Source organism: Palaemon carinicauda, unplaced genomic scaffold (genome assembly GCF_036898095.1).
Source record: "Palaemon carinicauda isolate YSFRI2023 unplaced genomic scaffold, ASM3689809v2 scaffold599, whole genome shotgun sequence".
In the NCBI taxonomy this organism is placed as follows: Eukaryota; Metazoa; Arthropoda; class Malacostraca; order Decapoda; family Palaemonidae; genus Palaemon; species Palaemon carinicauda.
The window spans coordinates 40439-57619 of NW_027171870.1; the positions used below are offsets into that span (position 1 = coordinate 40439).

The following is a 17181-nucleotide window of genomic DNA, read 5'->3' on the forward strand; positions in this document are numbered from 1 at the left end:
TCAGCCACGCGTAAAGAAGGTACACCAAGGCCTCCACGCTCTTCGTCTGACTGCCTTCAGACTATCGAAAGACTCTCGAGAGCTAGAGGCTTTTCGAAGGAGGCAGCCAGAGCGATTGCTAGAGCAAGGAGAACATCCACCCTTAGAGTCTACCAATCGAAGTGGGAAATCTTCCGAACTGGTGCAAGTCAGTATCCGTATCCTCGACCAGTACCTCTGTAACTCAAATAGCTGACTTCCTCTTATATCTGAGGAAAGAACGATCTCTTTCAGCTCCCACTATCAAGGGTTACAGAAGCATGTTGGCATCAGTCTTCCGTCACAGAGGCTTAGATCTTTCCAACAATAAAGATCTACAGGACCTCTTCAAGTCTTTTGAGACCACGAAGGAGCGTCGTTTGGTTACACCTGGTTGGAATTTAGACGTGGTACTAAGATTCCTTATGTCAGACAGGTTCGAACCGCTACAATCAGCCTCCCTGAAAGATCTCACCTTAAAGACTCTTTTCCTGGTATGCTTAGCCACAGCTAAAAGAGTCAGTGAGATTCATGCCTTCAGCAAGAACATTGGATTCTCATCCGAAACGGCTACATGTTCTACAACTTGGTTTTCTAGCCAAAAACGAGCTGCCTTCTCGGCCTTGGCCAATATCGTTCGATATTCCAAACTTATCGTATGGTTAGAAATGAACTAGAAAGAGTCTTATGTCCTGTAAGAGCTCTTAAGTTCTATTTAAAACGAACTAAAACTTTACGAGGCCCGTCTGAAGCTTTATGGTGTTCAGTTAAGAAACCATCTTTGCCTATGTCAAAGAATGCTTTATCCTATTTTATCAGACTGTTAATACGAGAAGCTCATTCCCATCTGAATGAGGAAGACCAAGCTTTGCTGAAGGTAAGGACACACGAAGTTAGAGCTGTCGCAACTTCCGTGGCCTTTAAACAAAATAGATCTCTGCAAAGTATAATCGACGCAACCTATTGGAAAAGCAAGTCAGTATTCGCGTTTTTTTATCTTAAGAATGTCCAGTCTCTTTACGAGAACTGCTACACTCTGGGACCATTCGTAGCAACGAGTGCAGTAGTGGGTGAGGGCTCAACCACTACAATTCCCTAATTCCATAACCTTTTTAATCTTTCTCTTGAAATGTTTTATTATTGTTTTTTGGGTTGTCCGGAAGGCTAAGAAGCCTTTCGCATCCTACTTGATTTGGCGGGTGGTCAAAGTCATTTCTTGAGAAGCGCCTAGATTAGAGGTTTTGATGAGGTCCTGTTGTATGGGTTGCAACCCTTGATACTTCAGATCCTAGGGGTCGCTCAGCATCCTAAGAGGATCACGAGGCTCCGTAAGGAAGATGTACTTAAAAAGGCAGAGTAATTGTTCAAGTCGACTTCCTTACCAGGTACTTATTTATTTTATGTTTGTTATTTTGAATAACTGCTAAAATGAAATACAAAATACTTAGCTCATAATAATGTAAACAAGTAATGCTGGTCTCTACCCACCCCCCTGGGTGTGAATCAGCTTATATAATCACCGGCTAAGTTTAATATTGAAAAATGGTATTTTTATTAATAAAATAAATTTTTGAATATACTTACCCGGTGATTATATATTAAAGGACCCTCCCTTCCTCCCCAATGGAGACCCAGTGGACCGAGGAGAAAATTGGTTCTGTGTTTACATTGAGTACTGAGTACCTGCTCGACAGATGGCGCTGTTGATGTACACCCCCTACCTGCATAGCGATCGCTGGCGTATTTTGAACGTAGAGTTTTCTGTCGAGCAACAGAGTTGCAGCTTATGTAATCACCGGGTAAGTATATTCAAAAATTTATTTTATTAATAAAAATAACATTTTTCATAAGTCCTCCTCTGCTTGCAGTCACCTTCATGCTTAGTCTTTATCAGAGTACAAAAATTGCTGTGCAGTTATTTTTGTTTTGTCACAGAGGTAGTTAACCCAAATTTAGTAGGTTGGCAAGGGCACCAGCCACCCGTTGAGATACTACCACTAGGGAGTTATTGGATCCTTTGACTGGCCAGACAGTACTACATTGGATCCCTCTCTCTGGTTACGGCTTATTTTTTCTTTGCCTACACATACACCGAATACTCGCACCTAATCTTCACACGTTCTCTTCTGTCCTCACATCTTACAACACTGAGATTACCAAACAATACTTCTTTGCTCAAGGGGTTAACAACTGCAATGTAATTGTTCAGTGGCTACTTCCCTCGTGGTAAGAATAGAGGAGAGACTTTTGCTCTTCTAGGGGAAGGCAAAGAAATAATGAGCCATAACCAGAGATGGGGACCAATGTAATACTGTGTGGCCAGTCAAGTAATACTGTGTGGCCAGTCAAGGACCCAATAACTCTCTAGTAGTAGTGCAGTTGTAATATGATGAACAATGCTCCAATGAGAGTCAGAGAAAATTCTTCAAAACATAATTTATTTATTTGATTGTCAAACTTTGTTCAGTTACGAGAGTTTGCCGTAGAAAAAAACACTGCAATATATAAGATCTCTGAAAATGCTATCTAGTAAAATATGGGCTCATCATCACATAAACATTATGCTAGTTTATCAGTCATTTTTTGCGGTTATTTGCTTTGTTCCTCTGTTCCAGTATGTGATGCCCTTCAATATTTGCAATATTATTTAGTTCTGAGTACAGTAGTCCCTGTCTTCTTTTCCTTTATTTACGCATAACCCTCTTGTTTGCTGTACTATGTCTTATTATTATCATAAGTTGCCAGTGAGTAGTAAATAACTATAATGTTTATTATGCATGTTGCATAAGATTTTTCATAAATCTGACCATCCTTTACATTCAGATCTCCCTAGGCAATTCTTTCCTGTTCGTAATTCTAGGCAGGCAGTTAATTCTAATAGCCAGGCTTTCTCCATCATGAGGCTCAATACTACACAGTATTCATGAGCATTCAGGAAATTTAAAGTTCATTTTGTTCCTTAAAATCATCATGAACATTATTATCAGGTTTTCCCTTCATAGTTTTCCTCTATTTGACTCAATCCTATACATCTTCCTGCGTAAACTCCAATACAAAGTAACTATTGGACATGTCCCTGCCAGGCATTCTGCCCTAAACTGCAGTACAAAGTAACCGTTGGACATGTCCCTGCCAGGCATTCTGCCCTAAACTCCAGTACAAAGTAACCGTTGGACATGTCCCTGCCAGGCATTCTGCCCTAAACTCCAGTACAAAGTAACCGTTGGACATGTCCCTGCCAGGCATTCTGCCCTAAACTCCAGTACAAAGTAACCGTTGGACATGTCCCTGCCAGGCATTCTGCCCTAAACTCCAGTACAAAGTAACCGTTGGACATGTCCCTGCCAGGCATTCTGCCCTAAACTCCAGTACAAAGTAACCGTTGGACATGTCCCTGCCAGGCATTCTGCCATACTCCAATACAAAGTAACCGTTGGACATGTCCTTGCCAAGCATTCTGCCGGACTTGGATTCGAGTCCTGCTAAAGCTTGATAGTTTCTCGTAGCGTCAACAACCTCACAATCCTTGTCATCCTTGTAAGCTAAGGATACAGGGGGTTTAGGCGAGCAAATAGATCTATCTGCCGAATCATCAGCAGCCATTGCTTGGTCCTTGCTTGGGGGGAGAGGGGGCTTGGGCGCTGATCATATGTTTATATGGTCTGTCTCTAGCGCATAGTCCTGCTAGGTATGGCAATGTCACTTTCCCTTGCCTCTGCCATTTATGACTATGGCTTTGAAAAAATTTATATGATATAAATTCAAAATTTCTTGGGGATAGCTTCATATACTTTTATTTTCAATTCATTTGGTTTAAAGTCATAATAATTAGGGTGATGAAAATAATGAAATTATGGGTGATTGTAGTGACTTTGGTTACACACGTGTCTCTGTTGGAATTAATTCCATTAATATTTTAGCTTAGATTAGCAACGTAGCTTAAGAAGTCTAGAATTAAATTTTTTTGAGTATGTAGTACAGTATTTTTATCAAAGTTCAAATACCATCCCCGTGATATTCCTCCTTCTTTTTCAGTTGAGCAAGATGTTCTTCCTTTTCCCCGATCCCCACTTCAAGAAGGCCAAGCACAAGTGGCGTATCATCAACTCCTCCCTCCTGGCTGAGTACGCCTACGTGTTACGAGAAGGGGTAATTCTGCCGGACGTTCAGTTCCTTATTCTGTAAACAATTCTATATTTGAATAAGCTTGTATATTATCAAAATGTTCATTATCCCATTTACCCCCAAAGGACGTACTGGTACGTTTCACAAAACTCATCCCTTTACCCCCATGAATGTATCGGTATGTCATTGCAAAAAACTGCTATTTACATTTTTTTTTGCATATTTTTGATAATTTTTTGAGAAACTTCAGGCATTTTCCAAGAGAATTAGACCAACCTGACCTCTCTATGACAAAGATTAAGGTTGTTAGAGCAATTTAAAAAAAATATACTGCAAAATGTGCTTAAAAAAAAAATAACCCCTGGGGGTTAAGGGTTGGAAAGTTCCAAATAGCCTGGGGGTAAAAGGGTTATCTTCAGTAGCATTTTTCAAGGCCATGAAATTTTAAAATGTTACAAAACTTTTATAATGGTTTATTTTTTCTATGATTTCAAATAATAGCACACAACTTTCTTGGCAGGGCCTAGTGTACACGGTGACGGATGTAAAGGACCTACATGAATGGATGGTTTACCACTTCACGCAGCATCCCTTATTCATCCGAGAAACAGAGGAGGACCTGGTATGTATCATTCCAGGATTCATTTTTATTGCTTCGTTTATGAGTTTGATGAGACGTTGAAGCTCTGGAACAATATACGTAAAGTACTGTACAACTATATAAACAACAAAATGTTAGTACAGTGATGCCTCAGGATACGAAAGTAATCCGTTCAGGATACGGTTTCGTATCCTGATTTTTTCGTATCCTGAGTCGCGTTTTTCATGTAAATAGCCTAATCCGTTCCAAGCCTTACAAAAAGTCACCTTTTCTTTCATAAACACGCTAAACTGTAGTATTAAACATGCAATGCAGCCATTTCTATCATTCAATAATTAACCCAACCGTTAAAAACAGCCTAATCCATTCCAGAAACCACCATGAGATTATTCAATAATGTAGTTATAGCCTAGTTATCCCCTCCAAGCCCTAAGAAAACGCTCCATTTTCTTTAATACTGTATAAAAGTTACGGTACTGTATGTAAGGCATTTGGATCAGTGAAGGTGTATTGTTACCTGTACACCTAAATTAAGGGTTGATACCCTGGAAAAAAAGGTACTGTACTCTCGGCGACGAGTTGGGATCTCGTAAGCTTTTTGTATCCTGAAGATTTTTTCGTATACTGGGGCATAAAAATCTTTGTATCGCTTTTCGTATCCTGAATTTTTCGTAAGCAGAAACTTTCGTATCCAGAGGTATCACTGTACAGTAGTGTACTGTATTCAGGTGTTTGGTCCCCCTTTTCAAAATGGTAACATATCTGCTCTTTCAACAACTGAAACAAGAAATTAGATGATTAACTTGTGCTGGCGTGTGTCTGTCTTTCCGAGGTCTGGTTCCAAATAAATGACGGGTGTCCATTTCCTTCGACAGGCAGGTGACGAGGTCGTCAAGCACTTGTTCGACAGTTCGGAAGAGGGTCAGAAGGTTTCTCGGAACAGCGGAGAGAAGTTTTTGGCGGTGTTCAGAAGGATAGGTGATCCACTGTATGCATTGAATAAATAAAGATGAGGAATAATCTATATTTTTAGGTAATTCATCAACCAATTTAATCTCAAATGTATTGGCCAGGTTTGTATGTAAAGTAGTAGTCACATTTAAATAGGAAATCTATTTTTTGCCGTAATTAACCAACTAAAGAATATATATTTTTCCTTAATTACTATTGCTAAAAAAAGAATTGTGTATTACTATTCACTGTAATGCCAGTGTGCAGTAATATTTTATCATGTAAAGATATTAGAAAAATTATAACTTCATATTTTTGGTGTTAATGTGCTATGTGGTTTCCAAGGATTGTCCTCATGAAGGTTAGGGCAAGGAATCAAATACAACATGATTCCCAAATAAATATTACCCCCCCTACTCTAAGCGCGGACTCGATGTGTATAAGGGACACTGCCAGAGTTCTGGCACTGAAATTGATACATCACCTCCTGTGCTAAAATCGTCTCGCTATCAGTGATATGTCAACGACAGTATCACTACAGCTAGACAATACTACCTTTACACCAACTTGCACCCAGCCGCAGTCTTCCGTTTTGTTGCCGTATCATCCAGACGTGTTGATTTGTCTCCAAGTGAAAAGAGAAAACTTCATTTATGCTCAAGTAACAGGAATTACATTATGATTAGTTATCCACTATTAATGATTTGTACGCCGTAATTACTCTTCCTTCTCCGGCTTTCTTGACAACACGGTGTCTATGTTGTTTCACAGTCACCTTTCCAGTGTTAAAATTTAATAACCCATTCTAATTTTATCATAATTTTATAATTCTTCGCTGTAGTAACTTCCTTTATTCATAACTCTAGTCAAACATACTAGTGTTTGTTCATTTAGTTACTGCCGCAATTTTTCCTTTCACCCTAACCATTTAGCGGGTAGGCAGGGGGTGGCTGGCGGGTACCCAGCCACCCCTATATATACTTTCACAGCGGCGAGACGTCACTTTTTTTTTTGGCTCAATAGAGATTGGACGTGTCCACTCTCCTCATGACTGTCATTGGACTTTTTGAATTTTTGCATATGGGGTCACTGTTTTTAGTCAGCCTTCTCATATTAACTTTATGCCCTCCACCTCCATATTCATAATACTCTTACATACACGTTTATCTTCTCACCTCATAACATAACCAAACTATTTGTCTTCTTTCCTTAGCTGTCATTGAAACCCCTAATACTTTGTTTGTTCCCCTGATTAATTTATTTGGGATCTTATCTATTTTTGTGACACCGCACATCCACCTCAGCCATTTCCGTTCTCCTTTCTTTATTGTCCAAGTCTGCCCCCATAGAGCATGGCTTTCCTTTAACTTTTGCACAGTAATTACCGTATTGGGAATTTTAATAGTAGGAAGCTGCTGAAGGGAACTTCCATTATGACGACATGACTCGAGGCCATACCTGAGAGACAGTCAGCATCCGGAACTTGTCGCAAAGAATGTAAGCATTCAGGTTGGACAAGTCCAGGACCACTCTCAACGCCGAAGAGTCTTTCTTGGGAACTATGAAGAGGCATCCTTGGAATTTCAGTGACCGAACCCTCTTTATCGCATTTTTCTTGAGTAACTCCGTGGTGTATTCTTCACCGGGTGTCACACGTCGACCCAGAAATAGAATTTTCCTCACGTCAAAATCCATTTATTGACGACCTATAATTATGGATAGGCTTGTGTAGAGTATCTATGTAAAAGAAGAGTAGCGCCAACTTCAAAATAAGGCGCTGGTTAGCCAACAGCAGCCATTGTATAATGGGCAAGCACATCCAGCTCTCTCTCTCTCTCTCTCTCTCTCTCTCTCTCTCTCTCTCTCTCTCTCTCTCTCTCTCTCTCTCTCATACTGACAAAAGAATAATATAAAATTAATAAGAGTACAGGCAATGAATTAGAGGCAGGTTTTTGTATTCAACATTTATATGAATGTAAATCATTATACTATGCTGTAGTATTCTCTCTCTCAAAACTGAGTAATGTACAATAATCCAAAATAAGATATATTCAAGTAAGATAAAATTAACATATCTACAAAATAAAACTTATAAGATTCTTATTCAAGGATGATTATTCTATTATTCTAGGTTAGATAGAAATAAAGCTACTCTTTAAGTTAAAAAATAAAATTGAGAGTTGAAGAAATGCAGTAGTTGGAAAATGAACTTGGGTTTTATAGAATTTTCAAATGTTTCACTCCTATTGTTTACTGTCCGCATAATATGTTACGTATGGTTATTCATATATGATTTTTATGTTCATTGACTATGAATGTGCATTTTTGGTCTTGTTCCTGTATCTTCATACTCCATTTTTTAAATATGTAACTTCCCTGGTAGTTACATACATATACATACATATATATACCAAAGGCACTTCCCCCAATTTTGGGGGGGTAGCCGACATCAACAAGAAACAAAACAAAAAGGGGGACCTCTACTGTCTACGTTCCTCCAGCCTAACCAGGGACTCAGCCGAGTTCAGCTGGTACTGCTAGGGTGCCACAGCCCAACCTCCCACATTTCCACCACAGATGAAGCTTCATACTGCTGAGTCCCCTACTGCTGCTACCTACATACATATATATAGCTTAAATCCCGCGTTTCGACGCGAGCACGGCAGAAATTCAAATTTCGCGGCAATCGCCGCCAGGAGTGTAGGTGGTCATACATAAGCGCCATCTCTCATAGGTAACTGGAACCGTTCCCAACATTCCTCAGAAATTCCCTGCCGTTGATCGAGTCAACACCTAAGAAATTCGTTTCGCTGATATTATTTTATCTACAATTTGGTGAAGTACCTTTTGTTTGACTATTGTTGATGGCTTTCGTTGCTTATTTTTCAATATTCTTTTGACTTTTCACTCAATTTAAATAGACTTTGTTCGATTTTTGACCTGGACTTTTTTTCTGATTACAAAATGGCTGACTCTGTAAGAAGGTGTGTTAGAGGATGCAAGACATGTATGCCTAAGGCATCTGTTGATCCTCACACAATATGTAATGGTTGCAGAGGTCAGGTATGTACTTTTAGTAACAGATGTGTTGAATGTCGGTCTTTATCTGATAGAGAGTGGAAGGAGTTTGATCGCTATGTTAAGCGACTAGAGAAGGATAGGCTTAGAAGAGCTAGAGCGACCAGTGTTCTTTCCGATAGATCGTCTGATAGCCATATTCCTTCTAATGTGCTTCCCACTAATATTCCTATTCCTGATCCTAAGGCAGTAGTTCCAGACCCCGCTAGGGTGTCGGAGGTAAGTGAACCCTCTTTAAAGGATGTGTTGGCTGCAATTTCAGCCTTAGGTGCACAGGTTCAATCCCTGACTTCGGAAAAAGAAGTTATGTGGGGGTGCAGTGCGTGGCTTACAAAGCAAATTTGTGAATAGTGATAGTGAAGTGGAGGGTGCGTCTGTTCGTGTCCGTCATAATCCCAGCCCGGGACCTTTTCCATGCTCCCCAACCCCTGGGAGAAGGAATGTCGAAAGGCGAAAGGACATGTCAGACCTTGATCAGCGAATGGGCGTCCCCTCGAGCGATCCTGTTGACGCTTCCCAGGACGCTCCCCCTCGCCACAGGAAAGGCGAGGTAAGAAAGTGTTCGCCCTCGTCGGATGACGCAAAACCTCGACGTGGTTGGCGTCAACCGCTTCTGTCAAGGCCGCTTAAGAGACGTATGTCTCCGGCTAGGTTACAGCAACTGTCCTGCAGTAACTGGAGCTAGCCGGAAGTTTTTCTTTCGGTAGAAGACGACGTGCCAGTGCCAAAACAGTCGCGTAAGGTGCATAGTTTGTCAGAGGAAGAGGGTGCTCATTTTACTTCTGTGCACGCTTCTCCTCCTCCCCCAGATTGGGATATTTCGCAAGGACTTTCCCCTGGTGGTCAGCCGACAACTGTTGACGACCCCTTGCAGCGATCGTTGTGCAGTTCAGCTAGCAATAAGAATCGCGCCGCCCCTTCGCAGCAGTCTGGACGTGCCCAGGACGCGCCGCAAGTGTCAGATCTGTCTGAGCTGAAGAGGTCGATTACGTCTCTGTTTGACGCATACAGTTCATGAACAGAGTAATCTTGTAAAGAACCAAAGGACATCAACAGACCAAGGAAAGGAGCTGCCGCTAACCGAGGCGTTATCGGATAGTGAATTATTTCTGCGCTCAGCAACGCTCCCTCGCAGCGATCGGGACGCGTTTCGGGAAGCGACAAGGTTCTGGACGCTCCCTCATGGCATACTGGACGTATGCAGCACGCTGGAAGCTTACAACAACCTGGACGCATGCAGCAGGATGGACGCATGCGGGACGCATGCAGTCAGGGAGACAAGCAGTTGTCTCTCCTTCGCGACATGCTGGATGCGCAGTTAACGCTTCCTCGCGTCAGGCTGTAAACATACAGCATGCGGGACACACGCGAGCAGGACTTTCCCTCGCAGCATGCGGGTCGCAATGTTGACGCTTCCTTGCAGCATGATGTAATTATGCTGGAAGCACTTGAACACGACTCTCCGAGACTTGCGGGACGCTTCCTCGCAAATGACTGGAATCTTGCACGATGTTCCATCACAGCATGAGGACTTTTTTTTGGAAGACGATAATCGACAAGATGAGGCGGTTTTGTCTCCTACCCATTTGACTCAGGGGATCGATATTCCCTTAGCCGAAGTTTTAGAGGAGGAATCCCAGGATACGCTGCAGGCAGCTGACCTTAAGAAATTACTGACGGTTCTAACAACACTGTATCCAGAGGACTTTACTCAGCCTATGCCTCAGAGTCCGCCCTCTCAGTTTTTGAAGGGCAGACCCCGTAAACCATCCTCCTTCAAGAAAATGGTTCTGGCTAGATCGGTTAAGAGAGCTTTCACAACTCTCAACCAATGGATGTCCAAGAGAAAGGATCTAGGAAAAGCCGCCTTTTCCTTTCCACCTACTAGACTGGCCTCTAGATCTAGTGTGTGGTATGAGACTGGGGGAAGTTCTCGGTTTGGGAGTTCCTGCCTCCTCCCAGGGAGACTTCTCCCGACTTGTTGACGCCTCACACAGGTCAGCCATGAGCAAGTCGAAGATTATGTGGTCCACTTCTGAGATGGACCATTTGCTGAAGAGCATTTTTAGGACGATAGAAGTCTTCAGCCTTATGGACTGAACTCTTGGAGCTCTAGCAGAGGCCACAGACCCAAAGGACGAGGCTCAGATGCATCTGATTGCCTGTCTTGATAAGGCCGTGAGGGATGCCTCCGTCGAACTCTCCGCTCTTTTCACGGCAGATGTTTTTAAAAAGAGGGCTATGCTATGTTCCTTCCTATCTTCAGGTTTGACCCTTGCTCAGAGATCTGAACTTTTATTTGCTCCTTTGGGTAACTATCTTTTCCCTCCTGACTTAGTGAAAGACTTGTCGGCAGCTCTGGCACTACAGGCTACGCAAGATCTTATCTCTAGGACTGCTAAGAAAGTCCTCCCTGCCAGCTCTTTAGCAAAGAAGCAAAAGGAAGCTCCTCCCACTCACCAGCCCTTTCATAGGAGAGCCCCTTCAAGGGGAACACAGATAATTGCTGCTGGAGGACAACCCCGCAGATTCTCAAGACAGCAACCCAAACCAAGGAAGTGAGCCCTGCAACCTCCAGACACTAGTGGGAGCCAGATTATCCCACTTTTGACAAGAATGGAGCCAAAGGGGGGCGTACGTCTGGACAATAGATGTCCTGAAGGAGGGGTGCAAGATCCCCTTCCTGAGAATGCCTCCCATGTCGTCGAAACCCTTAGAGTTGACAGCAACCTACTCAGGGAATAAGGCAGCAGCATCAAAACGTGGGATTTAAGCTATATATATGTAACTACCAGGTAGGTATATTTAAAAATTAATTTTATGATAAAAATACCATTTTTGGGCTCAAGCCATGTCATCCTGATGGAAGGTTCCTATTAGTAGCTTCCAAAGGGATATTTGAACTACAGTGATATTCCCAGAGAATTTACCTTTAGGTCTCCAGAATTCTAACTCCTGGCGCAAATATCCTTAAAATTTCTCTTAAGGATATCGCATAAATCAGGGGAAGTATATCTTGATACGACACATAGCAATCTTCAACCCGAATAGCGTTTTCGCCGTTAGGGGGAAGAGTGGCAAATTAAAAGGGGGAGCCGTTATCAAGGTTACCCCTTCTCCCATACTACTATTGAGTATCTAGATGGCGCCATATCCAAGATGGCGGTTATTCCTATTTTTGTAGCGATTTTGCACACTGGTATTCCCTGTTGATCTAACGTTTTGATCGATTTTGTGAGGATTTATTATGCAATCTCCAGCTTCTTTCGCCTCTGGAAAGTTGAGTATTGATTCTTTACAGTGTATAACTTTTAGCTCCTGCTCCACAGTGATCATTAGAGTAATTTATTGTATAGGAGCTAGGCCAGTTCCCAGAGGCGCCATTGGCACTATCGTTCATTATGCATGTGTTATTTAGTTAGCAGAACGATTCCCGGTTGTAATAGCATTAATAATTTATGAAAGCTATTTAGGCACAATTATACTAGTAGAGATATTTATTTTATGCATAATTTCCTCTTCTTATGTCCATCGTATACATTAGAGTTTCGGCGATTTAGGTAACCGAGATATCGCCTTGCCTAGGCGATGTATACTTTCAGACATTATCCATGGTTACTTTCGTGTATCGTTTTATTGATTCAATGGGAGATAGTACATCTCCTAGAATTATATAAATCGATACTTGTCTCTTGTGGAAATTTAAGGGTAATCCCTCTTTCTCTCTGAGTTCCGCCGTAGGCGGCAACCCTTTCTGGTCTTGCCATTAGAGTAGTTCACTCCAGCTTGACTAGGCTAGGGTTTTTCTGTCTCCCACCTTTGCCGGCGAGAGCCCGGCTTTGGTTTTCGACAGAATCTCAGAGTATTCAGTCTTTCTGCCGGTGGCAGAGCTACAGGGTGAGTACTGTAGTCACTCCCCTGCCGGCTTAGCCGCAAGCATAGGAGGCTTAGCCTTCCTAGGCTGCACCTGAAGTGGTAGCATGATGCCGCCACCTTCTTCCCTGTGGTCTAGAAGACTAGTTCTGTGTTGGCAGACCCTAGGCTAAAGAATAGACATTTTTCTGCTGCCTAGGATGGTGCCAACACTGAAACGATGTTTCTCCTGTGTTGAGAGGCGGCGGCAATCCTGACGCTGCCTCTTAACACCATTTTGGCAGACCCTAGGCTGAAGAATAGATATTCTTCTGCTGCCTAGGATGGCGTCGACATCGAAACAGAGTTTCTTCCTTGTGTGGTAGCGGCGGCAACCTTGCCGCCTTCTTCCACACTTTATACAGGACCCTTTTCCCTGCCCCCTCTGTCCTTTAGCGATGTCTTGGACATCACATTCCTTTTGGCCGTCGTCCTGCAATCTCACCGCTTGCCAGTAGGTTGCGGGGCTGGCTGGGCTCCTACATAAGTAGCTGTTTAGCCTCAGTCTTTCCCTTACGGACATAAGGATCTGGGAAGGTTGTGCCGGCCATGGCGGCTGCCGGTGGGAGACCCCTCTGCCGCTGAAGGTTCTTCAGTCCTCCCTTGGACTGCCATCCACAGTCCTGTAACCGGCAATGCCGGCAACGGTCTTTGCTGTTGGATGGAAGCCTGAATAATGCATTCTCCCCTTCCACTTGAACCTTCTTTCTGGAGGAAGGCAGTAAGTTTATATACTTACACCCTTATTTAGTGTAAACATACATTGTAATAAGGCAGTCCTTCACTCCATGCTTTCTCTCTCTCTATCAGCTAGTGCCGCCAGGTACTAACCCAACCGGCAGCATGCCGGCCGTGCTGGTGCCGTCAGGTACTTACTCAGTCGGCGGCATGCCGACTGTACCAGTGCCGCCGGGTACTAACCAGCTGGCTATATGCCAGCCAGACTGTGCTGCCAGGGACTAGCTCTGCCAGCAATATGCCGGCTGAACTACAGTATATGATTATACAGTAGCCAGTATATTTGCAGTAGAGTATATACTGCAGATAGAAAACTATTTTATATATCATACAGTAGTTATTTTCCAACATATCTTGTGTATCCTTGCCCAGTCTTTTGCTGAGACCAATCCTATATTGAAAGAATAGAATTCCTTTAATACTCTGTTTAGAAATCAGTTTAAAACTTACCCTACAATATTAAGTATTTTAGAAGGATCAGTGGTAGTACACTTTTCTATCCCTAAAGGTTAGAACCCTTCTCTTTGAGTTTCCCTGATCAGGGAACTCTATAGTCTTAATATTGGAAGGGAAGGTCACAGCAGTTGGCCGGGCGGGATACATAAGATATAGTAGTTAATTTCTAACATACCTTGTGTACCCTTTTACAGCCTTTTGGTGAGACCGAACCTATATTGAAAGAATAGAATTCCTTCAATACTCTTATTAGAAATCAGTTAATACTTACCCCACAATATTAAATAGTTAGAAGGGTCAGTGGCAGTATACACTTTTCTATCCCTAGGGGTTAGAACCCTTCTCTTTCGAGTTGCCCTGATAGAGGAAACTCTTTATCTTTAATATTGGGGGGAGGTTACAGCAATTGGCTGGGAGGGATACACAAGTATGTGTCTTTCCCTATTTCTTTCTAGCTTAATATCCTAAGCTATAATGATTAAAATATGAATAATTGCACATCTCTTTATCATGTGAGATAAACAATCGTATTCATTTTATTTTCCTTTCTTTATAGGAGGAACCCCAGATGAAATGCGATGCGATCTTCTGCAGTCTTAGGAGTAAGTACTTCTACGGTCATAAAGCATGCAGGTCTCATGCCCCCTGCACTATTATTACCGAATCCCTGCAATATTGGGACCCCCAAGTCTCCAATATCTGCTGGACCTTAGTGACCAAAGGTTTTGATGACCCCAAGTCAATGGAGTCTAGGGATGTGGCACATAAAAAGCTACGCAAATGGGTAAGAGGGTTCCAGAAGAACTCTCCAGGACCATACCTACCTAACGATAGGATGCGTAGCTTACTGTTCCCGAAAGTGGGTAGTGAAATGGTTGTGCCCCAAGCACGACTCGCACCTCCCTGCGTCCAGATTGCCAACGAGACGAATGGCAGGGAGGCACCTCTGGAAGAAGATGACGACGTCGTGTCGGAATTCCTTCCAACCGTGCCGGCCCCAGAGCCGTTACCCTCGACGTCTCCACCTTCTACCCCTCCATTGGACAACACGAGCCAGGCGCTGGCCCATCTTACAGATTTAAGGGAGAACATTCGCAAACGAGGCGAAACAAGGGAAGCGAAATTCAAGAGAGTGCTCCGTGAAGCTCCACTTATCGCCTCCCGAGGGTCATTCAAGCGACCCAGAAACCAAGACCTCCCGACCTGCTCCAAAACCAATCCCTGGAGGTACGCGGAGCTTATGCCAATTTTGAACGGCAAACTCTACATCTCAGAGAAGATGGGAGCTGTTCCCTTAGACGACATCCAGTTTTGGCCAAGCTTTAACGCTTTCCCTGATTACTTCATTCGACTGAAGCATGAACCAATGTCAAAAGAGGAGACAAAACCGAAGGAAGTCATGGTTTTCGACCACGATAAGGCACAGGCTCTCTTGTCAAGTAGCCTGAGAAAGGCGGGTTATTCGGTGTCGAAAGTGTCCGCCTTGAGCAAGAAACACCCTACCTTTCTTGCTCCTGCTTCAATAGCATTCCCCTTTACGTGGAAGGCATTTAAATCTGTTACCAAGGCAGTGGAGGCAGGCAAACCATGCCCTGCACTTGAGGAGTGCAGGCCTCTGTCACTAGCCTTGCCCATGCAGGAGAAGGAATGGAAGGAAGTCCACCTAATCTTCTCAGTAGGGAAACTGGACGCAGACATCGCTGGACGACAGTTTAGAAAGAATATCTTGTGCAAGGAACAAGAGACGAAGGAGAGACTTGCAGCCTCTTTATCCCTACAAAACTGCATAGAGATGTGTGCAGGCCACCGAAGTACCCCAGATATGCTCATGGTCCTGGCCAAAATGCATATGGCTACCTTAGTAAAAGACCTGTATGCTTTTATGAAGTCTAGGAGAACCTGTAGAGAGAGCGTGTTCGCTGCTGCAACAGTGAAACATGAACCCAGGAAGCTGATATCTTCCAACATCTGGGGTTAAGACCTCTTTCCAAACGAAGTAGTCAAAGAGGTAGTCGAGAAAGCCATCACGGAGAATAGGAACCTTCTCCAGAAGTGGGGCATCTCTTCAAAGAGGAAGTCTTCCCCGGATGTGGGTCCCCAACCTAAAAGGAAGACGAAGAAGTCTAGAGTTTTCCCTTGGCCTGCTCAACAACATCCCACTGTTTCTATGACCGCGGTGCCCCAGGGAGGCGGTCGAGGAGGTAAACCTTCCGATCAATCGAAGCAAGGAGATGCTTCCGGTAGGAGGGAGGCTCCCAACAATTTCAGGATCGTTGGACCTTCGATCCTTGGGCCCAAGGCCTAATCAAGATTGGACTAGGATGGAAACTAGACATGCCTCCACCATCATTTCCTCAACTCTTCCAACACTCCAACCCCGTATTAGAAGAGTATACCCTATAGCTCTGGAGCATACAGGTTATAAGGAAAGAAAAGTCCATCAAATTCCAGGGAAGGCTGTTTTGTGTTCCCAAGAAGGACTCAAGACAACTCAGAGTCATTCTGGACTTGTCGCCACTCAACAAGTTCATAAGAAACAGCAAGTTCAGGATGTTAATCCTTCTACACATAAGGACCCTATTACAAAAAGGGGTGTTTACAGTCTCGATAGACCTGACAAATGCCTATTGGCATCTTCTAGTCAGTCGCCCCCTCTCCTCCTACCTAGGATTCAAGTTACAGAAGATAAAGTATGTTCTAAGAGCCATACTCTTCAGACTAAACATAGTCCCAAGTATCTTCACGAAATTGGCAGACGCAATCGTGCAACAACCACAGCTAGAAACTGTTCAGCTAACAAAGTATCTGGACGACTGGCTGGTACGGGCAGCACCCGAAGCGGCTGGTCTGCAAGCATCCAAAGAAGTAACCCAGTTCCTGGAACATCTGGGATGCAAAATCAACTTAAAGAAGTCTCGACTCTCCAGCTCAAAGGTTTCAATGGCTGGAAAACCATTGGAACCTGAGGTCACATTGTCTCTCCTTTCCCTTAGGGAAGAAGAAGGAGATCGCAGGGTCGGTTAAGAGACTACTGTAATCCGACAGGATTTCAAGACGCTAACAGGAAAGAGTACTGAACTCTCTCCAGTTTGCAGCAGTGGCAGACCCAGTGCTAAGAGCACAGCTGAAAGATGCGTCAGGAGTCTGGAGAAGATACACATCAAACGCTCGAAGAGATCTAAAATGACCGATATTGGTCTTACGTTGATCACTTCTCAACCCATGGTCGAAGGCCAAAAGCCTAATGAGGACCGTGCCCTTGCAACCACCTCTACCATCGAAGATCATCCACATGGATGCCT

The 17181-nt window shown here is 43.4% G+C and overlaps 1 protein-coding gene across 1 annotated transcript in view; it reads left to right on the forward strand.

Moving 5' to 3' along the window:
- The window catches only part of LOC137637237 (tRNA (guanine-N(7)-)-methyltransferase), a 32154-nt gene extending 26384 nt beyond the window's left edge, over positions 1-5770 (forward strand). The window contains exons 4-6 of the mRNA XM_068369497.1: positions 4054-4167; positions 4664-4765; positions 5620-5770. Of these exons, the coding sequence (XP_068225598.1) occupies positions 4054-4167; positions 4664-4765; positions 5620-5751 (348 nt within the window). The 3' untranslated portion in view covers positions 5752-5770. The remainder of the gene's footprint in view (positions 1-4053; positions 4168-4663; positions 4766-5619) is intronic.
- Positions 5771-17181: the final 11411 nt, after the last annotated feature.